This window comes from Hyperolius riggenbachi, chromosome 4 (assembly GCF_040937935.1).
Source record: "Hyperolius riggenbachi isolate aHypRig1 chromosome 4, aHypRig1.pri, whole genome shotgun sequence".
Classification (NCBI taxonomy): domain Eukaryota; kingdom Metazoa; phylum Chordata; class Amphibia; order Anura; family Hyperoliidae; genus Hyperolius; species Hyperolius riggenbachi.
In genome coordinates this window covers 100,561,504-100,588,021 of record NC_090649.1, presented here as the reverse complement: position 1 = coordinate 100,588,021, position 26,518 = coordinate 100,561,504, and the positions used below count along the sequence as shown (strand labels likewise).

The window sequence follows — 26,518 nt, the reverse complement described above, 5'->3', positions numbered from 1 at the left end:
GATAAGGAAGAGGAACACTTAAGCCATGCCCCTGCCACACCCTAATCACGCCCCTGCCACACCCATAATCATGCCCCTGCCACACCTCTAATCACGCCCCTGGCACACCCCTAGTCAAGCATACCATAAAGATTTCATAAGAATTTTTTTTTATAATTCAAACCACGCTGGTCCTTTCTATCCTGGTTCATTTTCCTTTTCTTTATGAAAATAAATACATCAATTTAAAGTATGGGAATAAAGTATGGAGTCAATTAAACACATTTTTAGTAGAAAAACACATATATTTTTATAGGTTTGTGAACCAGTCCTGAAAGAGGGACAAATGAGGAAGAAAGAGGGACAGTGGGACATGCCTCCAAAAGAGGGACTTTCCCCCTAAAAAAGGGACAGTTGGGAGCTACAGTGGGATGCGAAAGTTTGGGCAACCTTGTTAATCATCATGATTTTCCTGTATAAATCGTTGGTTGTTAGGATAAAAAATGTCAGTTAAATATATCATATAGGAGACACACACAGTGATATTTGAGAAGTGAAATTAAGTTTATTGGATTTACAGGAAGTGCGCAATAATTGTTTAAATAAATTAGGCAGGTGCATAAATGTAGGCAGTGTTATCATTTTATTCATTCCAAAACCTTTAGAAGTAAATATTGGAACGCAAATTGGCTTGGTAAGCTCATTGACCCCTTACCTACATCCACAGGTGAATCCAATTATGAGAGAGTATTTAACCCTCCTGGCGGTTTGCAAAAAAATCGCCAGGGGGCAGCAAATCTTTTTTTTTAAATTTTTTTTTTTTTTTTTTTTCATGTAGCGAGACAAAGTCTCGCTACATGATAGCCGCTGCTCAGCGGCATCCCCCCAGCCCCTCCGATCGCCGCCGGCGATCGGAGATCCGGAGATCCCGTTCAAAGAACGGGATCTCCTGGAGGGCTTCCCCCGTCGCCATGGCGACGGGCGGGATGACGTCACCGACGTCGTGACGTCAGAGGGGACTCCGATCTGCCCCATAGCGCTGCCTGGCACTGATTGGCCAGGCAGCGCACGGGGTCTGGGGGGGGGGGGGCGGCCGCGGCGAGAGGAATTGCGGCGGATCGGCGGGTAGCGGCGGCGATCGGGCACTGCACGCAGCTAGCAAAGTGCTAGCTGCGTGCAGCAAAAAAAAAATTATGCAAATCGGCCCAGCGGGGCCTGAGCGGTGCCTTCCGGCGGCATAGCCCGAACTCAGTTCGGGCTTACCGCCAGGAAGGTTAAGGGGGTCAATTGTAAGTTTCCCTCCTCTTTTAATTTCCTCTGAAGAGTAGCAACATGGGGTCTCAAAACAACTCTCAAATGACCTGAAGACAAAGATTGTTCACCATCATGGTTTAGGGGAAAGATACAGAAAGCTGTCTCAGAGATTTCAGCTGTCTGTTTCCACAGTTAGGAACACATTGAGGAAATGGAAGACCACAGGCTCAGTTCAAGTTAAGGCTCGAAGTGGCAGACCAAGAAAAATCTCGAATAGACAGAAGAGACGAATGGTGAAAACAGTCAGAGTCAACCCACAGACCACCACTTAGACTTACAACATAATCTTGCTGCAGATGGAGTCAGTGTGCGTCTTTCAACCATTCGGCGCACGTTACACAAGGAGATGCTGTATGCAAGAGTGATGCAGAGGAAGCCTTTTCTCCGCCCACAGTTTGAGGTATGCTGAAGCACATTTGGACAAGCCAGCTTCATTTTGGAATAAGGTGCCGTGGACTGATGAAACTAAAATTGAGATAATTGGGCATAACAAGGGGCGATGTGCATGGGGGAAAAATAACCCAGCATTCCAAGAAAAACACCTGCTACCTACAGTAAAATATGTTGGTGGTTCCATCATGCTGTGGGGCTGTGTGGCCAGTGCAGGGACTGGGAATCTTGTCGAAGTTGAGAGATGCATGGATTCCATTCAGTATCACCAGATTCTGGAGACCAATGTCCAGGAATCGGTGACAAAGCTGAAGCTGTGCCGGGGTTGGATCTTTCAACAAGATAACGACCCTAAACACTGCTCAAAATCCATTAAGGCATTCATGCAGAGGAACAAGTACAACGTTCTGGAATGGCCATCTCAGTCCCCAGACCTGAATATACTTGAAAATCTGTGGTGTGAGTTAAAGATAGCTGTCCATGCTCGGAAGCCATCAAACCTGAATGAACTAGAGATGTTTTGTAAAGAGGAATGGTCCAAAACACCTTCAACCAGAGTCCAGACTCTCATTTTGAACCTACAGGAAGCGTTTAGAGGCTGTAATTTCTGCAAAAGGAGGGTCTACTAAATATTGATTTAATTTCTTCTTTGTGGTGCCTAAATTTATGCACCTGCCTAATTTTGTTTAAACAATTATTGCACACTTTCTGTAACTCCCCAAAAACTTAATTGCACTTCTCAAAGTGTGTGTCTCCTATATGATATATTTAACTGACATTTTTTATTGTAACAACCAACGATTTATACAGGAAAATCATGACGATTAACAAGGTTGCCCAAACTTTCGCATCCCACTGTATATGTTTAGGCTGACAGAACTCTGTGGTGCCTTCAGAAAGAAGGGTATAGTTCGCATCACCCAGTCTGGGAAGCAATTAAGGCCTGATACACACTGCAGAGCGCTTTTAGATCTGTCAGCACTGCGTTTGCATTTTTAAAAACGCTCCCAGTGACGTGGTTACATGAAAGGGGCGCAGTACGGGAGCGTGCATGCGCAGAAGACGCCAACCCCGACGGGAGTCGGCAATACCTCAGAGGCGGCCAGTGGGACCAGAGAGAAGGCCAGAGCTTTGGTGATGGACAGAGTGACCACTAGGGGCTGGAAGAAGCCCCAGGTAAATAAAGATAGTTTGTTTCCTTCACCTCATAGGTCCTTTAAGCAGCCAGGATAAGCAGAGCTGCAAATCTCACCATGGCATGCTACAGTCTAACTTCAACACAGTTCCCAGCTGGCTGGGTTAGGAAGAGGAAATCTTTTATAGGGTGAGAAACAGCAATAATACTTTCAGTAAATATCTCTATTTCAGGACATAGTAATAAATTCATATACTTGGATCCACTACATAGTTTCATTAATTACCACGTGAATAGAATAAATGCAACACTGTTAGTGTATACCGTTCATTTTGCCCCCCCCCCCCAGTTCTGGGCACCTTGTGCCCTTGTGTAGCTTCCTGTCTGGCCCCCGTGACTTAATCTTTCCATTCTTTGGAAAACATATTTGGGAATCTCGTCTTAAATCTCCTGTTTTTCTGATGTGGCTCCAGTTCCTGCAGTCAGCATTTGGAGAGGAGTTTGCTTAGTTCCATCCCTGTGTTGTGCTTGGATGTCACAGCGAAAGGAGTTTCTCTAAAAAAAAAACAGCCATTTCTTTCCTGTACCTCTATGCAAATATCACTCTAGGAGTGGAGGATAAGAATGCAAACGTAACAGAGCAGTAACAAAACCGACATTAACAGTCAGAGCACACTGCGCTGTTTGTCCAGCTGACAGTGGGGAGTGCTGGCTGTACACAGCGGAGCACCTGCACATGTGTATTTTATAAGAGGACGGCAGCGGGGATGTGCGTTGCCTCTTACTTGGCTTGGTAAATGCAGATGTGGAGCAGATTCAGCTGATAGATGCTGTGGTTGGACATCTTAGATGCACAGTTCTATTTATAAAGGTAAGATCTTTTTTTTGTTTTTTTGCATCCTATGGTTGGTTGAATACTTTGTAAAGTAAGCCTGCGGTTGTAGCTTGACAACTAAACTGAGAAAGATATGGAGGCTGCCATATTTATTTCCGTTTAAACAATGCAGAGAGCCGAGCTGACCTGCCGAGCCTCTGCCTCTAATACTTTTAGCCATAGACCCTGAACAACCATGCAGATCAGATGTTTGACTTAAAGGGCAACTGGAACTAGAGGGAGATAGAGGCTGCCATATGTATTTCCTTTTAAACAATACCAGTTAACTTACTCTCCCACTAATTCTCTGCCTCTAATGCTAGCTATAGCCATAGACACTGAACAAGCATGCAGCAGGTGTTTCTGACATTATTGTCAGATCGCATAAGATTAGCTGCATGCTTGTTTCTGGTGTTTTTCAAAGACGTCTGCAGCCAAATAGATCAGCAGGGCTGCCAGGCAACTGGTACTGTGTAAAAGGAAATATATATGGCAACCTCCATATTCTTCTCACTTCAGTTGTCCTTTAACTTTGACTGCATTTGCTGCATGCTTGCTTCAAGTGAGTGATTCAGGCACTTCTGATGCTTAACCTGCCTGGCGTTCTATTAAGATCGCCAGGGAGGCTGCGGGAGGGTTTTTTTTTAATAAAAAAAAAACTATTTCATGCAGCCAACTGAAAGTTGGCTGCATGAAAGCCCACTAGAGGGCGCTCCGGAGGCGTTCTTCCGATCGCCTCCGGCGCCCAGAATAAACAAGGAAGGCCGCAATGAGCAGCCTTCCTTGTTTTGCTTACATCGTCGCCATAGCGACGAGCGGAGTGACGTCATGGACGTCAGCCGACGTCCTGACGTCAGCCGCCTCCGATCCAGCCCTTAGCGCTGGCCGGAACTTTTTGTTCCGGCTACGCTGGGCTCAGGCGGCTGGGGGGACCCTCTTTCGCCGCAGCTCGCGGCGGATCGCCGCAGAGCGGCGGCGATCAGGCAGCACACGCGGCTGGCAAAGTGCCGGCTGCGTGTGCTGCTTTTTATTTGAGCCAAATCGGCCCAGCAGGGCCTGAGCGGCAGGCTCCAGCGGTACTGGACGAGCTGAGCTCGTCCAGACCGCCCAGCAGGTTAAAGCAGGATTGTCACTATAAAAATCAAATTTCAACAGCAATTGATTTGAGTGTATTCTATATATATAAAATCGTATGTATGTATGTATGTGTGTGTGTGCCACGATCACGCGAAAACGGCTTGACCGATTTGAACGAAACTTGGTATACAGATCCCTTACTATCTGGGATGACATGTTCTGGGGGTCTCGCGGCCCCCCTGCAGACGTGGGCGGAGCTACAAACAGTGAATCAGATTTCACCCATTCAAGTCAATGGAAAAAATGTAAAAGGGTGCCATTCTGCCAGTAATCAAGCCAGAGTCCCCACACTTGGCACAGTTGGTCACTTGGTGACCGAGGTTACAAATCTAGGAAAAGTGGGCGGAGCATAAAACAGCCAATCAAATTTCAGCCGTTCATTTTCAATGGGAAAATGTAAACTGCAACCATTCTTACACTGTTAATCGCAGGGTTCTCAAACTTGCCACAGTTGGTCACTGGGTGAATGCGATTAAGATTCAAAAAAGTGGGTGAAGTCTAAAAAAGCCAATCAAAATTCACCTATTGATTTTCAAGGGGAATATTGAAACTGCTGTCATTCTTACACTGTTAATGGCAGAGGCCTCAAACCTGCTACAGTCGATCATCAAGTGACTGTGGTTCAAATTCACTAAAGGGGTGGAGCCACAAAAATCCAATCAGATTTGCTTTTTTGGATAAACTGCTTCCATTCACACAATTTTGATGCCTGGAACCCAAAAGCTCACAAACTTGGTCGACTGTGTGTCAAGCTTACAAAAAGTAGGTGGAGTCAAAAACAGATTTTCTGGGAAATTGTAAACTGCAGCCCTTCTTCACTGTTAATGGCAGGGTTCTCAAACTTTGCACAATTGGTTACTGGGTGACTGGGATTAAGAGTCATAAAAGTGGGTGGAGCCTAAAAAAGCCAATCAAAATCACCTGTTGATTTTCAAGGGGAATATTAAAATTTCTGCCATTCTTGCACTGTTAATGGCACAAGCCTCAAACCTGGTACAGTTAGTCATTGGGGTTCAAATTCAGAAAAGGGGACAGAGCCACAAACAGTTTCATTTCTTGGAAAATACAAATTATTGATGCCAAGGACCCCAAAGCTCATAAACTTGGTCATTGAGTGACTGTATGTCCAGGTGACAAAAAGAAGGCAGAGCCAAAACCAAATTTCACTGGGAAAATGTAGACTGCAGGCCTTCTTACACTGTTAATGGCAGGGTTCCCAAGCTTTGCCCAGATGGTCACTGGGTGACTGAGATTAATATTCAGGGAAGTGGGTGGAGCGTATAATAGCCAATCAAAATTCACCTGTCGATTTTCAAGGGGAATATTTAAATTGCTGCCATTTTTACACTGGTAATAGCAGATGCCTCAAAACTGCTACAGTTGGTCATTGGGTGACTGGGGTTTAAATGCTGGAGAGGAGCAGAGCCACAAGCAGCCAATCTGATTTGTTTAATTTCTATGGGAATATACAAATTATTGATGCTAAAGACCCCAAAGCTCACAAACTTGGTCATTGAGTGTTTGTGCGTTAGGGTTAGAAGAAGTGGGCGGAACCAACACCTGTCAAATACATACACAGGCAACGCCAGGTCATCAGTGGGTGGAGACAAATACAAATTTCACTGGGAAAATGTAAACTGCAGCCATTCTTACACTGTTAATTGGAGGGTTCTTAAACTTTGCACAGTTGCTCACTCAGTGAATGGGATTAATATTCAGAAAAGTGGGTGGAGCCTACAATAGTGTATAAAGCTTCACCTATTGCTTTTCAAGTGGAATATTTAATTGCTACCATTCTTGCACTGTTAATGGCACAGGCCTCAAACCTGGTACAGTTGGTCATTGGGTGACTGGGGTTCAAATTCAGAAAAGGGGGTGAAGCCACAAACAACCCATCAGATTTTTTCATTTCAATACAAATTATTGATGCCAAAGACCACAAAGCTTACAAACTTGGTCATTGATTAATTGTTAGGGTTAGAAAAAGTGGGTGGAGCCGACACCAGCCAAATATATTCCCGGGCAATGCCGGGCAATCAGCTAGCAAGTGATAAAGATGCTAATCCTGCATTCAAAACTTTTTCTGCTTTTATGGTTTGGAGTTATCACATACCTTAGGAGCACTGCCCCTTTAATTGCCATTGTCAAACATTTTTTTTATTTATAATATATTCTTCCTCTTCCCTGTATTTTCCCCTCCTTCTAATGACATAAGACAGTGCACTTCCTAGTATGGACCTCAGTGGGGGTGTCTGAAGAAGGACTCTGGGAGGAGAAAAAAAGAGTGAGGGAGGAGATAATGTCAGGAGGTAAAAGGTAACAAAGATGGAAACTGTCTCGAATAGGATTATCTGCTTTTCCTTTATAACATTCACAGGAATCATAACCTGGACAGGGCAATACATCTGTTATGTAAGAAGAACTAGTATTTATCTACTCATATGTGTTTTTTATTTCTAGGTTAGCATCGGGGTCACTTGTTCTTTAAAAGACCAGCAGGGCTGCCTGCAGGGGGCATAACTACAGGGGTGCAGCAACTGCAGTGGGCCCAGAGATGGAAGGGGGCCCCAACTACTACTACTACTTCACATAAGGCAATATACTGTCAATTACAGGGACTTATGCCCTTTGTATTCTGATTGTGGCGGTGGCCTCTGTCGCTACAGTTGTTGGCTGCAGGCATTCATAGTTGGGCTCAAAGGACATCATATCTTTTCCAGTAAGAGGATATGGTGAACCTTCTAACTTTGAATGAAGACCTTGGTGCGCTGAAGTTGTTGGATGTTTCTGGCTACAACTTGTGGCGATGAAACCTCTGGCAGCTTGGCTTGTTTCCATTGATCAATTATTGAGGGATTTGGCACAGTGCCTGTATTTATCTGTTTATTCAGCTCCAGCTAGTGGAGAAGTCTAGGCGCGTACACACACCATACTACCGCAAACGACGGGTCCGCCAGACCCTCTTGCTGGGCGGACGTTCTGCCGACAGTAGCACGTGTGTACGCGCTGTCAGCAGACTGATAAGGCTGTCGGTAGAACGTCCGTCCAGCGGGAGGGTCTGACGGACCCGTCATTTGCGGTAGTATGGCATGTGTACACGCCTTAAAGGGATACTTAAGTCAAAAATAAAAAATGATTTTTACTTACCTGGGGCATCCCTCAGTCCCCTGAAACTGTATGGTGCCCTCGCAGCCTCGCTCCGATCCACCTGTCCCCGCCGGCGGCTACTTCCGGGTTCGGTGACGGGCTGGGAACGCAAGTGATTCTCCGCGTTCCCAGCCGCTATATCACCCTCTATGTTGCTATATCGTATAACATATACGCTTTTGCTGCATAGAGGGTGATATAGCGGCTGGAAACACGGAGAATCACTCGCGTTCCCAGCCTGTCAGCGGCTGTCGCCGAACCCGGAAGTAGCCGCCGGCGGGGACCGGAGCGAGGCTGCGAGGGCACCATACAGCTTCAGGGGGCTGAGGGATGCCCCAGGTGAGTAAAAAATCTTTTTTTTATTTTTGACTTAAGTATCCCTTTAAGGTAGAAAAGAGTTGTATCACAAGTGTTTCTCCTACTGGGAACATTCACCTGTATGTTAATGGAGCAATGGTGTTTTTATTTTTTTTGGGGGGGGGGGGGGGGGAGATGAGGTTGCTGTAGGGAGACAGTAGATACTTATTTTGTTAGCAATTTCAGTGTTGGATATAAGAGACTATTTTAAAGGATACCACAACTGACATGTGGCATAATGAGATAGACATGGGTATGTACAGTGCCTAGCACACAAATAACTATGCTGTGTTCCTTTTTTTCTTTCTCTGCCTGAAAGAGGTAAATATCAGGTATGTAAGTGGCTGACTCAGTCCTTACTCAGACAGGAAGTGACTACAGTGTGACCCTCACTGATAAGAATTTCCCCCTTTTTTATCTCTTTCTTGCTCTCAGAAGCCATTTTCTTCTAGGAAAGTGTTTTATAGTTGGAATTTCTTATCAGTGAAGGTCACACTGTAGTCACTTCCTGTCTGAGTCAGGACTGAGTCAGCCACTTACATACCTGATATTTACCTCTTTCAGGCAGAGAAAGAAAAAAAGGAACACAGCATAGTTATTTGTGTGCTAGGCACTGTACATACCCATGTCTATCTCATTATGCCACATGTCAGTTGTGGTATCCTTTAAGCTATGTACCCACCACCCGGCGGGTTCAGTGATGTCCCCTTGACAACGTTCATTAAGCGACGGCTCTTCCTGCTCGCGGCGTCACGCAACTACACTACGGGCACGGATGGGTAAATAAGTAAGCGTTCGCTGCAGAGCTGGGACAAGGTCCTCCAGCAATCAAGGCTGAGACACCAAAGTGTAACCCCTCCTTCATCCCTTCCAACCCAGCCATCACTGATTGCTATTAGACTAAGATGCGCCCCAGTGCCCCAAACCACCAAACACCTTAATCTCTAGTTATCTGGCTTGCAGTCACTGCCGTGTATCTCCTTTTCTTATTTCTCTCTGCTTCAAACACAATAGGGGAATGATAGCTGAGTGAGATGTGAGCCCCCTCCTACATTGCACACTGAGGCTGGAGCCTCTCTTGCCTCTGCTTAGGCCCGGCCCTGGTTCACTGTAATGTGCGGCAGTCGTCAGGGATCTTAACGATCCGCCATCCGCCATGTCCATCGGTGATATATATATATATATATATATATATATATATATATATATATATATATATATATATATATATATACATACATACACAGTGGGTTGCAAAAGTATTCGGCCCCCTTGAAGTTTTCCACATTTTGTCACATTACTGCCACAAACATGCATCAATTTTATTGGAATTCCACGTGAAAGACCAATACAAAGTGGTGTACATGTGAGAAGTGGATCGAAAATCATACATGATTCCAAACATTTTTTACAAATAAAAAACTGCAAAGTGGGTGTGCGTAATTATTCAGCCCCCTGAGTCAATACTTTGTAGAACCACCTTTTGCTGCAATTACAGCTGCCAGTCTTTTAGGGTATGTCTCTACCAGCTTTTCACATCTAGAGACTGAAATACTTGCCCATTCTTCTTTGCAAAACAGCTCCAGCTCAATCAGATTAAATGGACAGCGTTTGTGAACAACAATTTTCAGATCTTGCCACAGATTCTCGATTGGATTTAGATCTGGACTTTGACTGGGCCATTCTAACACATAGATATGTTTTGTTTTAAACCATTCCATTGTTGCCCTGGCTTTTATGTTTAGGGTCATTGTCCTGCTGGAAGGTGAACCTCCGCCCCAGTCTCAAGTCTTTCGCAGTCTCCAATGGGTTTTCTTCCAAGTTTGCCCTGTATTTGGCTCCATCCATCTTCCCATCAACTCTGACCAGCTTCCCTGTCCCTGCTGAAGAGATGCACCCCCCGAGCATGATGCTGACACCACCATATTTGACAGTGGAGATGGTGTGTTCAGAGTGATGTGCAGTGTTAGTTTTCTGCCACACATAGCGTTTTGCATTTTGGCCAAAAATTTCCATTTTGGTCTCATCTGACCAAAGCACCTTCTTCCACATGGTTGCTGTGTCCCCACATTAGAGGCCTGCGCGGGTCCACTTTTTCATACCCGACCCGCACCCGCGACCCGCTACCCGCACCCGACCCGCGACCCGCTTTTTGGTGAGTTTGATACCCGCAACCCGACCCGCACCCACAGAACTGCTACCCGACCCGCGACCCGCAGGCCCGCTACCCGACCCGCAACCCGCTTTTTAAAAAAATGTCTTCTAAAGTGCACATTTGCACTATAAAGTGCACAGTTGTCCCCCAGTGCAACCAGCATAGTTCTCCCCCAGTGCAGCCAGCATAGTTTTCCCCCAGTGCAGCCAGCATAGTTTTCCCCCAGTGCAGCCAGCATAGTTGTCTCCCAGTGCAGCCAGCATAGTTGTCCCCCAGTGTAGCCAGCATAGTTGTCCCCCAGTGTAGCCAACATAGTTGTCCCCCAGTCGCTGCCAGAGCCCCCCTCCTCTCTCACCTGGGTCCCCACCTTCAAAATAGCAGCGGCGCTGCGGGTGGGCGGAGGATTACTCACCTTCTAACTTCTGCGTTCCAAGCGCCGGCAGCGCCCCCTCGTCACAGGTCTCCGCCTTCAATGCCGCCCACTGTGCTTCGCCAATCAGGAAGCACAGTGGGCGGCATTGAAGGCGGAGACCTGTGACGAGGGGACGCTGCCAGCGTTTGGAACGGATGTTAGAAGGTGAGTAATCTGCCGCCCGCCCGCAGCGCCGCCGCTATTCTGGAGGGGAAGAGAGCTGAAGGAGGGGACCCAGGTGAGGGGGGGTTCTGGCCCCCCTCCCCGCCGCTGCCCCAACTGACTCTCCTTCCAGTGACTCTTCCCCTCCTCGCTACCCGCACACCGCTACCCGCAACCCGACCCGCACCTTGCTACCCGCACCTGCCCCCAACATCAATTCGGGTGCCCTAACCCGACCCACATTTCGGGTAACCCGCGGGTACCTGCGGGTACCCGACCCGCTGCAGGCCTCTACCCCACATGGCTTGTGGCAAACTGCAAACTGAACTTCTTATGCTTTCTGTTAACAATGCCTTTCTTCTTGCCACTCTTCCATAAAGGCCAACTTTGTACAGTGCATGACTAATAGTTGTCCTATGGACAGAGTCTCCCACCTGAGCTGTAGATCTCTGCAGCTCATCCAGAGTCACCATGGGCCTCTTGTCTGCATTTCTGATCGGCGCTCTCCTTGTTCGGCCTGTGAGTTTAGGTGGATGGCCTTGTCTTGGTAGGTTTACAGTTGTGCCATATTCCTTCCATTTCGGAATGATCGCTTGAACAGTGCTCCGTGGGATGTTCAAGGCTTTGGAAATCTTTTTGTAGCCTAAGCCTGCTTTAAATTTCTCAATAACTTGATCCCTGACCTGTCTTGTGTGTTCTTTGGACTTCATGGTGTTGTTGCTCCCAATATTCTCTTAGACAACCTCTGAGGCCCTCACAGAGCAGCTGTATTTGTACTGACATTAGACTACACACAGGTGCACTCTATTTAATCATTAGCACTCATCAGGCAATGTCTATAGGCAACTGACTGCACTCAGATCAAAGGGGGACGAATAATTATGCACACACCACTTTGCAGTTATTTATTTGTAAAACATGTTTAGAATCACACGTCATAGAATCGATGTCATATTATGCTTTTTATATTCACTTGAGACCAACATGTCCTTTAGATTACTACTTCTTTTAGCTGTTACCTGGGGTCTTTCCCCTACTACGGACAGAATTTCCCTATCCAATGTCAAAACTCCCCAGTTTTTTTCCAAAACTCTTTGTAGTTCCGGCCAGTGACTGCCATATCTAGTCACCAAAAGCATAATATGACATCGATTAGAAGAAAAGGCATGTATAAATGTTTGAACTGCTCACATTGCAGATATGTAAAGGAAGGTGAAACTTTTTTTGATAGCTCGGGAAATAAGGAATTTAAAATCCGGGACTATATAACGTGTGCCACTACAAAGGTTGTTTACCAGATATTATGCCCATGTGGGAAGATATATGTGGGAAAAACGGGAAGAGATTTGGGTACACGCATAGGGGAACACTTGAATAATATTAAGAATAAAAAAGTGGAAAGTGCAGTAGCAGTTCATTTTAATGAATGCCGAGGGGGAAATTGTAAGGGCTTTAAATTTCGAGGCATATATAATTTGAAAATTAGCCCTAGAAGAGGTGACTTTGATAGAATTCTACTGCAAAAGGAATGTATGTGGATCTATAAATGTAATACAGTAGCACCCCACGGGATAAATGTGGACCTAAATTTGGGAGTGTTCTTATAAAAAACAAAGGTGGGTGTAGCCCAGATCTCTTCCCATAGTGAGTTAACAACATTTGAGTAGTGGAAAATAAAACTACTATTTATGCCCGTGTTTTTTCTGGGGGGGGGGGTGGCGCATTGGTTTGGGTGTCTCCTGGGTCCCCTCTTGTTAGAGGCAATTTTATATCCCAAATAAATGTAATGAGAGAGTATAAACGGTCATATAATGGAATGCATGATTTTAGTACTTCTAATAATGTGATATATAGAAAATTTAAATAATTGTGCTATAGTAGCGCATTTAACTATGTTGAATGAGTAATACAAATGGAAAAAGTTATCAAATCAGCCACAAGATGGCGCCAGAGAGAAAGTACAGAGAAATATGAATATGCATGAGAAGAAGGCCTATTTAACAGCCACGAGAGGGCGCTCTCATCAGATTTACGCCTTATGCCTTGAGAAAACTCGCAAGGAGCGAGTGAAACGCGTCGGCAAGAAGTTTGGGCACAGCCGGCCGCCGTAGCTGCAGCAAGTGACGTATCACAGGCCCGTGTGAGAGACGGAAGTCCGCGGCAAATACAAACACGCCAGCCCACCGGGAGAAAGACGTTGTTCATGAGGGAGCTAGTAGGGCAGAAAGGAGCAGGCGGGGACGCCCGCGCGCTCGGTCCTCGCTCCCAGAAAACCCGAGGGTGGTAAGAAACAAAAATCATTGAGGTAAATCTGCGGGCAGGTCCACGGGCAAATGAACGTTATTTTCTTGCAGGTCATGCAGCTGGGCCGCTGTGGCTGTTTTAAATGGGATTGACTCATCTCCTCAGACTTTGAACACAGGCTTGCTTTTCATATTAGGACAGATCACGTTTAAAGAACCAGTGCATGGAACTGCAATACCGTTGTATGTTGGTCATCAAAAAGTCAAAAACCAGCGCTGGTATAGTCAACTTCTCAAAAGTCCTGCAGGCCGGGAAGAACTGTGTTTTTGGGGGGGAGAGGTCTTATTGGGGCATGTGCAATTTCACGGGAGGTTTGTAGAATATATGAAGCAAGGTGTGTACATATTCAATACAAATTTTGTAATCAGCAAACCTTTTGTGGTGTTTTGTTTAGTGTGGCAGTAATATGACAAAATGTGCAAAACTTCAAGGGGGCCAAATACTTTTGCAACCCACTGTGTATATATGTATGTATATATATATATATATATATATATATATATATATATATATATATATATATATATCTTTGCATGTATGTTACTTCAGAACTGGGCAATGTGAAGATGGGCAGGAGCCCGAAACAGTGGACTGTCTTGCCTAACAGTTCTTTTTAAATTTTGTATGTCTTAACCTAATGAACAGATGAAACTTTATCCTTGAAGGTGGTGCGGATCATTACATTTCTCTTGCAGTCTACTTGTCCTGTGGTGTCTGGGACTTTTGATCTGCACACCTTACCATTCAATGTTGATGGAAGACCAGTGAGTGCGACTTCATACAAAGAACATCGCTTAACGATGTGCAATTGCCACAGGGGGCAACATTGTTTAACATGCTTATGTTAAACGATGTCAGGTAACATCCGTTATCCCCGGGTGGGTACAAGGTTTAAGGAATTTTGCAAAATTGGTCTGAATTAATTAGGAACTGTCTGCTATTAGTTGGCTGTAGTGATGACCGTAATCTGCTAATTAGGATTTCTGGAAATTTTGCATACATTTTTTGCAATTACGGCCATACATAATTACGATTTAGACATTCAATTGATTTTGTGTAATCCATTCATAATTTTGCATAATTTTAGCATAATTGTCTACCACCTTTAGTGGTTAATAGAAAAGCCCCCATACAAGCTATCATCACAAAAATAGCTACATATGTTAAGGAGCAGGGTGGAAACAAGATAAAAAAAAGACCTTGTCGTTTTTTGAGAAAATCAATTTTGAAAATGCAAAGGAAAAATGTTTTTTAAACTCAGAAAAATGATAGTTTGAAAACTATTTTTTCTTTGCATACTTTAAAATTCGATTTTCTCAAAAACTAAAAGGCCTTTTTGAAATTTTTTGTCTTGTTCTGACTATCTCCTTAAAGCGGAATATAACCCTGCATTTCAACTTTGCTCTAAAATATTATTTACAGCATATTATATGCAAAAAGCATTTTTTTTTTACTAGACCAGCATTGAAAGGGTTAAACACAGAGGTTTAAAGTTCAGTGGAGAGATATGCAGAAGTTCAGATTGTCACATTCTATCTAGTTATATGTATCTATTAAAAAATGTTACACACTCTTTGGCTGCCCTCCAAGCTCCTTCTCAGTCAGAGAGATGAGTCACATTCAACACTTAGATACATTTATGTAAACAAAATGTATCTATTTCAGCTTCGGATGCGTCTGCAGAAATCTCCAGGAACTTTAAAGCCCTGCGTAACCCTTCTAATGCTGGTCTAGTAAAAAAAAAAAAATGCTGGTTGCATATAATATACTGTAAATAATGTTTTAGAGCAAAATTGAAATGCAGGGTTATATTCCGCTTTAACATACATAGCAATTTTGGTGATGATAACATGTATGGGGGTTTGCGATTAACTGCTAAAGTTGGTACAAAATTACGTAAACATTATGCAAAATTACGATTCCTGATTATAAAAAACAGGCTCTAGGCTTTGGGCGCGACCCCACGCACTGCCCCTCTCCCTCCAATGGCCGCGTTCACACCGCCGCTCTAAACTGAGAAATAATTCATTTTTCCATTTTTTTCTTATTATTCCCATGAAAATGCATTTAGAATAAAATAATACTTACAGTAGCATAATGTACCACCCAAAGTAAGCTTAACCACTTGCCGACCAAGTGGTTTCCTATTGATCTGTGCTGGGTGGGCTCTTTAGCCCGCAGCACAGATCAGGTGGCAGGCAGGGCGATTAGACTTCCCCCCTTTTTTCCCCACTAGGGGGATGTCCTGCTGGGGGGGTCTGATCGCCGCCGCTCTGCTGCGCCTTGCGGGGGGGGGGGGAGGAGGCTCCTCAAAGCCCCCCTCCGCAGTGCTATTCCCCCCTCCCTCTCCTTCCCTCCCTCTCCCTGGCCCTGTAGGCGGTACAGGACGGCGATACGTCCTGTACTGCCTCTGATAGGCTTCAGCCTATCAGACGGCGGCGATCCCCGATCTCCTTTAGGATTCCTTCCCCGCGTGTTTACATTTCGCCTGCGAGCCACGATCGGAGGCTCGCAGGCAGTTCACGGAGACACCCTCCGTGAACTGACATGGAACAGCCGCTCGATTGAGCGGCCGTTTCCATGGAAACCCACAGACAACCAGTTTACGCCAACCGGTGTTAGCTGGTCATCAAGAGGTTAATTGGTAGCGGAAAAAACAAGGTATAGATCATTTTGTTGGGATAAGTAGTGATAAAGTTATTGGGGAATGAAAGGGAGGAGCACTGAAATGTGAAAATTCCTCCGTTTATAAGGTGAAAACAATTTGTGGGCTGAAATGGTTAATTATGATTTTACCTAAAATTTTGCATTACAATTTCACATCGTAATTGCAAATTACAATGCAAAACTACTATTATGTGAAATTTGTGCACATCAGTCGTTGGCTGTCAATTTTAGGTCATAATGAATTATTTTGAGTGGTACATTTGATCCCATTCACTTATCAGTATGTCAGTGCGATGGTCCAGCTATGCCGCTGGCTTTTTTGGCAATGCTTTCAATGTTTCTTCACCACTGCTCTAATACTCAGTCTCACTGAGTCCTGTCCTAAAAACAAATCCCTCCCCCCAGATGCCCAACCTTAAAGAGGAACTCCAGTGAAAATAATGTAATAAAAAAGGTGCACATTTTTACAATAATTATGTATTAATGATTTAGTCAGTGTTTTCCCCTTGTAAAATCTTTCTTCTCCCTGATTTACATTCTGACATTTACCACATGGTGACATTTTTACTGCTGGTAGGTGGTCAGTGGACGGAGATGCTGCTTGCTTTTTTGGCAGTTGGAACCAGCTGTAAACAGCTGTTTTTTTCCCACAATGCAACAAGGTTTACAGACAGGAAACTATCAAGACCATGGTCCTGGCATCACACTGTGGGAGGGGTTTCACCACAATATCAGCCATACAGAGATCCCTGGCGATCCGTTTGGGAAAAGGAAAATATTTCTCATGGGAAAGGGGGTATCAGCTACTGATTGGGATGAAGTTGAGTTCTTGGTCATGGTAACATCCTTCCTTTTCCCCCTTCCTGACACCTAACCTCAACCTGCTCTACCTTCCTCCTAATGTATGACCTAGCTGAGATTTGGAAGCAAGTTAACATGATAGCTAATCAATTTTATGAAATCCAGGACAGATTTGCAGTATATTTTTTTTTATTTTTTATCTCTGGTCTGGAGAGGCTCTAATATGTAAAACCAAATGATTTTGTATAATATCTGTCAGTTTATATTCTTAGCTTCTTTTAATGGGAACCTAAACTGAGAAGGATATGTATTTTTCCTTTTAAAATAATACCAGTTGCCTGACTCTCCGGCTGATCCTGTGTCTCTACTTACTTTTAGCCAAAGCCCCTCAATAAGCATGCAGATCAGGTGCTCTGACTGAAGTCAGACTGGATTAGCTGCATGCTTGTTTCAGGTGTGGGATTCAACCACAACAGCAGCAGCAGGACTGCCAGGCAACTGGTATTTTAACCACCTTAGCGGTAATGACGAGCTCAGCTCGTCCATTACCGCCACAGTGGATATCTCCGGCCCCTGTGGGCCGATTTTGATACATTTTTTTAATACACGCAGCTAGCACTTTGCTAGCTGCGTGTGGGGCGGCGTAAGGGAGACCCCCCAGCCAGACCCCTTGCACAGCCTGGCCAATCAGTGCCAGGCTGCGCTATGGGGATGGATCGGACAACCCCCGACGCCATGACGTCGATGACGTCATCCCGATCGAAGCCAAGCAGAAAATCCCATTTACAACAGGATTTTCTGCTTGCTGTAAAAGCCGGTGGCAATCAGGCTAGATGGGCAGATGCGCCCAGAGGCGTAGCTAGGGTTTTCAGCGCCCGGGGACAAAGACTATTAATGCGCCCCCCAAAGTCAAGGTTGCGCCGCGCCAAAAAGGGGCGTGGTCACATAATAAATGTGGGCGTGGTTATGGGTGGAGCCAAATGTATATGGAGGTTAGCAGGCTCACGCTCACCCACCCTCCCTCAGTATGTACCTTCCAGCATGTTCCAAGACAAATTCAGCAATCATGAGCCCCCCCATCAAGACAAATTCAGCAATCATGAGACCCCCAACATAACCAACTCAGCAATCATGAGGCCCCCAACAAGACAAATTTAGCAATCATGAGGCCCCCAACAAGACAAATTCAGCAATCATGAGGCCCCCAACAAGACAAATTCAGCGATCTTGAGGCCCCCAACAAATCATGAGGCCCCCAACAAGACAAATTCAGTAACCATGAGGCCCCCAACAAGACAAATTCAGCAGTCATGAGTCACATAAATAGACAGCATTTCACATAAATAGGTAGAATGCCCCCTTAATATGGTAGACACCTCTCACCTGGCAGCAGTTCTCCAAAATACACTCAATCTGACGTGGTTCCCCAAAAATAGGTAGCCCCAGGTCTATAGTTGTCCCCAGAATAGGTGGCCAGCAGTATAGATGTCCCCAGAATAGGTGGCCAGCGGTATAGATGTCCCCAGAATAGGTGGCCAGCGGTATAGATGTCCCCAGAACAGGTAGCCAGGGGTAGAGATGTCCACAGAACAGGTAGCCAGGGGTATATGTGCCCAGTATATGTAGGCAGGGATATGTGTGCCCAGTATATGTAGCCAGAGGTATATGTGCCCAGTATATGTAGCCAGGGGTATATATGCCCAGTATATGTAGCCAGGAGAATAATATGTGCCCAGTATATATAGTCAGGCGTATATGTGCCCAGTATATGTAGCCAGGGGTATATATGCCCAGTCCATGTAGCCAGGGGGTATATATGCCCAGTATATGTAGCCAGGGGGTATATATGCCCAGTATATGTAGCCAGGGGGTATATATGCCCAGTATATGTAGCCAGGGGTATATATGCCCAGAGTAGGTAGCCAGGGGTATATATGCCCAGTATATGTAGCCAGGGGGTATATATGCCCAGTCCATGTAGCCAGGGGGTATATATGCCCAGTATATGTAGCCAGGGGTATATATGCCCAGTATATGTAGCCAGGGGGTATATATGCCCAGTATATGTAGCCAGGGGGTATATATGCCCAGTATATGTAGCCAGGGGTATATATGCCCAGTATATGTAGCCAGGGGGTATATATGCCCAGTCCATGTAGCCAGGGGGTATATATGCCCAGTATATGTAGCAAGGGGTATATATGCCCAGTATATGTAGCCAGGGGGTATATATGCCCAGTCCATGTAGCCAGGGGGTATATATGCCCAGTATATGTAGCCAGGGGTATATATGCCCAGTATATGTAGCCAGGGGTATATATGCCCAGAGTAGGTAGCCAGGGGTATATATGCCCAGTATATGTAGCCAGGGGGTATATATGCCCAGTCCATGTAGCCAGGGGGTATATATGCCCAGTCCATGTAGCCAGGGGGTATATATGCCCAGTATATGTAGCCAGGGGTATATATGCCCAGTATATGTAGCCAGGGGTATATATGCCCAGTATATGTAGCCAGGGGGTATATATGCCCAGTCCATGTAGCCAGGGGGTATATATGCCCAGTATATGTAGCCAGGGGGTATATATGCCCAGTATATGTACCCAGTAGATGTAGCCAGGGGGTATATATGCCCAGTAGATGTAGCCAGGGGGTATATATGCCCAGTACATGTAGCCAGGGGGTATATATGCCCAGTAGATGTAGCCAGGGGTATATATGCCCAGTAGATGTAGCCAGGGGTATATATGCCCAGTAGATGTAGCCAGGGGGTATATATGCCCAGTATATGTAGCCAGGGGGTATATATGCCCAGTATATGTAGCCAGGGGTATATATGCCCAGTATATGTAGCCAGGGGGTATATATGCCCAGTATATGTAGCCAGGGGGTATATATGCCCAGTAGATGTAGCCAGGGGTATATATGCCCAGTAGATGTAGCCAGGGGTATATATGCCCAGTAGATGTAGCCAGGGGTATATATGCCCAGTAGATGTAGCCAGGGGGTATATATGCCCAGTAGATGTAGCCAGGGGTATATATGCCCAGTAGATGTAGCCAGGGGTATATATGCCCAGTAGATGTAGCCAGGGGTATATATGCCCAGTAGATGTAGCCAGGGGTATATATGCCCAGTAGATGTAGCCAGGGGTATATATGCCCAGTAGATGTAGCCAGGGGTATATATGCCCAGTAGATGTAGCCAGGGGTATATATGCCCAGTAGATGTAGCCAGGGGTATATATGCCCAGTAGATGTAGCCAGGGGTATATATGCCCAGTAGATGTAGCCAGGGGTATATATGCCCAGTAGATGTAGCCAGGGGGTATATATGCCCAGTAGATGTAGCCAGGGGTATATATGCCCAGTAGATGTAGCCAGGGGTATATATGCCCAGTAGATGTAGCCAGGGGTATATGTGCCCAGTAGATGTAGCCAGGGGTATATGTGCCCAGTAGATGTAGCCAGGGGTATATGTGCCCAGTAGATGTAGCCAGGGGTATATATGCCCAGTAGATGTAGCCAGGGGTATATATGCCCAGTAGATGTAGCCAGGGGGTATATATGCCCAGTAGATGTAGCCAGGGGGTATATATGCCCAGTAGATGTAGCCAGGGGTATATATGCCCAGAGTAGGTAGCCAGGTGTCCCCCTCCCTGCCTCCCCAGCAGGAGGGGAGCAGCGCAGAGAAGAGGGAGAGCTGCTCTCTCTCCCTCGCTGTCCCCTCCATTAATGTCCGGGTGCTGGCAGCGGCGGGCGGAACTTACCTCCGTCTCGTCGCAGCGCGGATGGATCTGCCGCTACTCTGGTCTAGTCCAGACCAGAGCAGTGGCTGCGGGATCCGAACTTCCGGCCGGCGCTGGAGCGAGACGGAGGTGAGTCCCGCCCGCTGCGCCAGCACCTGGACAATAACGGAGGGGACAGCGATGGAGGGAGGGAGAGCCCTAAGGTGAGAGAAGGGGGGGAGATGGCCCCCTTCTCCACCGTCCGCATAGCTCTCCCTCTTCTCTTCTCTGCGCTGCTCCCCTCCGCAGAAAAAAAAAAAAAAATCAGCTCAGCTGGGCGCCCTTAGGGACCTGGCGCCCGGGGGCACTTGACCTACCCCGACCCCCCCTAGCTCCGCGCCTGGATGCGCCCTCTAGTGGTGAATCATGTAGCTAACTTTAAGCTAGCTACAGTGATTCAGAAAAAAAAAAAAAAAAAAAAAAAACTGTCCGCACGCCACCCTGGCGATTTTAATGTAACGCCAGGGTGGTTAAAAGGAAACATCCATATCTCTCTGTTTAGGTTCCCTTTAAGGGTTTATGCTGGGAAGGAACTTACTGTAAGATCGACCAGTAATCTGACAGGAAGTTGTATCGTGTGTACATGTCCAAACTGCTACTGATCAATTAAGGGATCGATTTTCCGATTATAACACCGCAAACTCAATCCCTGTATCGATTAGAAACAAATCAGACATGTTGGAAATAATTGTCCGCTTCCCATCGATAAAACCGGAAGTTGCATCAGGTGTTCCCAGCATTACAGCATTGCTGTCTGTTGATGGTTACACAGTGTTGGGGCTCACCATGCCTTAGCAGGGGAGGACTTACCAGGAAATGTTTGAGAACTCCTGCAATGGCTAAGGGTCTCATAATTTCACATCTCCTAATAATGTTCTCTCAGTAACAATAAAAGGGCTTCTGAGATAGCAGGATAACATCAGTAACTGAAGGTCAGCAAGCGGGCTGGAAGAGCCATTCAGTGTTAGTGGGAGAGCAATGTGGGCACAATAATAAACTGCTGCTAAATGGAATTTTATCAAATTTTATCACTGGCCTCAGTGGCCTGATTTATCAAAATGGAGCAAAAGTGGAGCAGCTGTAGTGAGCAACTAAGCGCAATCAATACAGGGAGACCGCTACATACCTTCTCTCACACCGGTGGTGCAGCTGACACATTTTGGACAGGCAGATCCTTAGACATACTGTATGACTAAGGAGGACCTGCATATCCAAAACACATCAGCTGCCAGCCTGTCTTTTTGGATGTATCAATAAAGAAAACTTGGATTTTAACATCATTTGGTGTGCTGCAGGCATTTTTAGTGATTAAGTGAGCAACTCTTTCAGCGTTGCCTAAGTTTTCTTTGTAACTGGCTCAAAGCAAAGAGAAAAATAAGAGTGATAATAAACATATACATGTCATACTTACCTCTCACTTAGTTTGTTTTTCAATCTCTTTCTGCTCTCCCACGACCTGTTTGTCCAATGTGATCAATGGAATTCTCTGTCCTCCATTTTAAAAATGGAGATGACCCCGTAACAGCTTCCAGGTCAGCACTCCATTAACCAGTAATATCGCCCATGGGCATAGCAATCACCCCTGTGACCCCTGCCATCGCAGGGGGGGGCCAGAGGCTTTGGGGGCCCCTCCTCCTCCCTCTCCCCAACCGCAAGTGCAGCCTATTAGCAAAAAACCCTCCCTGTTCACTCATAAAAACTATGTGCAGGAACGTGTGTAATTGTTTGCCTGCTTCCAGACGCTGCTTCACAGCAAAAAACTCTCTGCTTCAATTTGCCGGCTACCGATCACATGACCCGCATGGGGTTCGGGGACCAAGGGCGCCCCATGCTATCATTTTTGCAGGGGGGCCCTATTAAGTCTAGTTACTCCCCTGATATCGCCTGAGCCATAGGGAAACATGGTCATTACCTTGCACATTAGTTGGCCTTTTAGCTATAACTGACAGACACTGATATACAGTGGCTTGCAAAAGTATTCGGCCCCCTTGAAGTTTTCCACATTTTGTCACATTACTGCCACAAACATGAATCCATTTTATTGGAATTCCACGTGAAAGACCAATACAAAGTGGTGTACACGTGAGAATTGGAACGAAAATCATACATGATTCCAAACATTTTTTACAAATCAATAACTGCAAAGTGGTGTGTGCGTAATTATTCTGCCCCCTTTGATCTGAGTGCAGTCAGTTGCCTATAGACATTGGCCTCAATTCACTAAGCTTATCTCTTGTCTTTAATAACTCTTCTAGAGTTGTTACCATGGTGATAAGGCATGTAGTATTCAGGAAACATTTTACCTCAGGCAAACCTAAAGTTAACTCTTCTGTCTTTAAGTTAACTCTTTAATCCTTAAAATAACTCCAGAGTTAAAGACAGGCTGTTCATTAACTGCGTGTGAAAATAACTACAGAGGAGGTTACTTAACTACAGAGGAGGTAAATTAACTACGGAGGAGGTAAATTAACTACATAAGAGGTAATGTAAGGAATGAAGAGATAAAATAACTCTCTTACTGTGTGGAGGTAAGTTTTCTCTTGCCTTATTATCTCCAGCATGATCTTAGTGAATTGAGGCCAATGGCCTCAATTCACTAAGCTTATCTCCTGTCTTTAATAACTCTTCTAGAGTTGTTACCATGGTGATAAGGCATGTAGTATTCAGGAAACATTTTACCTCAGGCAAACCTAAAGTTAACTCTTCTGTCTTTAAGTTAACTCTTCAATCCTTAAAATAACTCCAGAGTTAAAGACAGGCTGTTTATTAACTGCATGTGAAAATAACTACAGAGGAGGTAAAATAACTACAGAGGAGGTAAAATAACTACAGAGGAGGTAACTTAACTACTGAGGAGGTAACTTAAAGAATGAAGAGATAAGATAACTCTCTCTTATGTGGAGGTAAGTTTTCTCTTGCCTTATTATCTCCAGCATGATCTTAGTGAATTGAGGCCATTGCCCGATGAGTGCTAATTACTAAATAGAGTGCACCTGTGTGTAATCTAATGTCAGTACAAATACAGCTGCTCTGTGAGGGCCTCAGAGGTTGTCTAAGAGAATATTGGGAGCAACAACACCATGAAGTCCAGAGAACACACCAGACAGGTCAGGGATAAAGTTATTGAGAAATTTAAAGCAGGCTTAGGCTACAAAAAGATTGCCAAAGCCTTGAACATCCCATGGAGCACTGTTCAAGTGATCATTAAGAAATGGAAGGAGTATGGCACAACTGTAAACCTACCAAGACAAGGCCATCCACCTAAACTCACAGGCCGAACAAGGCTTTTGTTAGGGACTGATGCCAAGGTAAGTATTTAATATTCATTGCAGTTTTATCATGTGTTTATTTTAATTAATTTACTTAGTTCACTTTAAAGTACAGATGTGAGTAAAAAAAAAAAAAAGATCTACTTAACTAATCACGCTCAAGTGGCCTGGTGCCTTCTCCGCCAGAATGCTCCAAGCCACGTGAGCACGATTGCAAGCGGCGCGGCCGCACGCTAGCGCAGGCGTAATAGATGGCGAACTGGCGAGGTGGGCATCTGCAACGGAGGGGACACGGGCTGGGAGTGGAGCTCCAGCAAGGGACATATCGGCTGCCAGGTGCTGGAGGAAGCTCTGGTAAGTAGATGTTTTTCCCTCACATCTGTCCTTTTAAGAATACATCACCATTGTAGACTGTATAGCATGTCTATAAAAAAAATAGCTTGTATTAAAAAATGTACGGTAAATATTGTGTTGGCAACTGTTATTGGCGAAAATTAGATGCCTTTACCCTCAACCACATTTAAAACAAAAGGCAGACAGTAGTTATTTTTTACTAAACGCAGTGTTTTATACAGAGTTATATTTGAAGTACTGTAAATCAGTTTATCCATGTCAGTTCAGTGTGGACGGCTCATGTATGAAGTAATGACAGAGCAGCCGGATGGACAGTGTATATTTTGTTTATGATAAGCTGTCAGCTCCAGATAACAGAATGAGTGAGCAGTACGCACTCTGTACAATTCAGATGGACCTTCCAGTAAAGACTGTGACAACACTGCCAATGTGGTGGGCCTAATTCAGTCACTGTGTTTATACATTCTTCTCCTCAGGAGTCAATGACCTACAAGGCCTCATTATGAAGACTCTTGTGATTTCTGTGGCGACTTTCATTAACCTGCTGCTCCTGATACTACTGGGATCTGGCTATTGTCAGCACATAGCGGATGAGTCATGCTCTGTTCAGATACTGGTGCCAGGTCTGAAAGGTACCTTCTTTTGCCCATTCTTTACTTTTTTACAAAATGTTCCTATACCTGTCAGTAATAATTTGCTTTCTGCTATTTTGTAACACATTTTTGCATGTTTACGTCTTCACCACATATTCTCATGAATTTTGAAGTTTAAAGAGATCCCAAGCCAAAGCGCGGGTTCAGAAACATACAGTATGCTTACCTTACGAGAGGGAAGCCTCTGGATCCTAATGATTCTTCCCAAAGCGTCCTTTCGACCCCCTGCTGCCGCTCACAGACCCTCCAGCTGTAGTCCCCTCTACACTGGTCCATTGAAATGCAAGGATTAATTTATGAAGGAAAACTGGACATATAACACACATAATTGGAACCACTGACCGCTCAGCCGCAGAATAGCTCGGTTGCCTGCGGTTATAGAGACAGTGAAGCGAAAAAAAAAAATGATATAATGATTTGTATGTGTAGTACAACTAAGAAATAAAACATTATGAGCAGAGACATAAGTATAATATTGTTTCCAGTACAGGAAGAGTTTAGAAATTCCAGATGTTATCTATGCAAAAGAGCCATTAAAGGGACTCCGAGCTCTACTTAAAAAGTAAAATAGTACTCACCCGGGGCTTTCTTTAGCCCAGCGCTGGTCGGGAGGTCCCACGACGGCGCCCTGGCTCCTCTCCTAGGCCCCGCTCCGGAATGGCTGGCCGGCGGCAGCCGGACGACACTCGGCCCAGTGTCGGGCTCCTTCTTCCTGGTATGACGCGGCTGACATCACCACGCCGGCCGCCTCGCGTCATCACGGCGGCCAGCGTCAAAGTACGGCGCATGCGCGTATAAAGCGCGCATGCGCCGTACTTTCACGCCGGTGTGATAACGCGAGGCGGCCGGCGTGGTGACGTCAGCCGCGTCATACCAGGAAGAAGGAGCCCGACACTCGGCCGAGTGTCGCCCGGCTGCCGCCAGCCAGCCAATCCGGAGCGGGGCCTAGGAGAGGAGCCAGGGCACGTCATGGGACCTCCCGACCAGCGCTGGGCTAAAGAAAGCCCCGGGTGAGTACTATTTTACTTTTTAAGTAGAGCTCGGAGTCCCTTCAAGCTCCACGACTATCAAAGTCGCAGAGAGCTCTGTCTTCTGTATGATATATGATATAATGATTTGTATGTGTAGTACAGCTAAGAAATAAAACATTAGGAGCAGAGGCATAAGTCTAATATTGTTTCCAGTACAGGAAGAGTTAAAGTAAAAATACAAGATTTCAGAAATAAAATCTATTTTCTAAATTATAATAATAAATAGCAGCCTTTTTCATCTGCATGATGACAAATATAAAATATTTTACATTTATTTGAGGAACCCCTCCCTTCCTTTCATATTGCCGGGACAGAATCCGGCAAACTGGTGGAGTAGATGGTGTCCAGCAAAGGAGGAATTAATAATGGCTGCTCCCTGTAAAACCCTAGTTATGAACAGAGAAGGGTGAAAAGCATGCACTGAAATGCTCATAGGCTTGAAGGAGTGTTTATTTATGTTTGTATGTGTCAGAGTAGTGCAACTAAATATTTTGAATTAAAAAAATGTTTGGTTTGGGTCCGCTTTAAGAAACTCCAGTTGTTATCTATGCAAAAGAGCCATTTAGCTCCACGACTTTCAAAGTTGCAGA

The 26,518-nt window shown here is 45.3% G+C and overlaps 1 protein-coding gene across 2 annotated transcripts in view; it reads left to right on the top strand.

The window, feature by feature from the left end:
• The window catches only part of COLEC11 (collectin subfamily member 11), a 66,780-nt gene that overhangs the window by 6,798 nt on the left and 33,464 nt on the right, over window positions 1-26,518 (top strand). For both annotated transcript variants that reach the window (XM_068280339.1, XM_068280338.1), the window contains exon 2: window positions 24,721-24,876. In XM_068280339.1, the coding sequence (XP_068136440.1) occupies window positions 24,747-24,876 (130 nt within the window). In that variant the 5' untranslated portion in view covers window positions 24,721-24,746. The remainder of the gene's footprint in view (window positions 1-24,720; window positions 24,877-26,518) is intronic.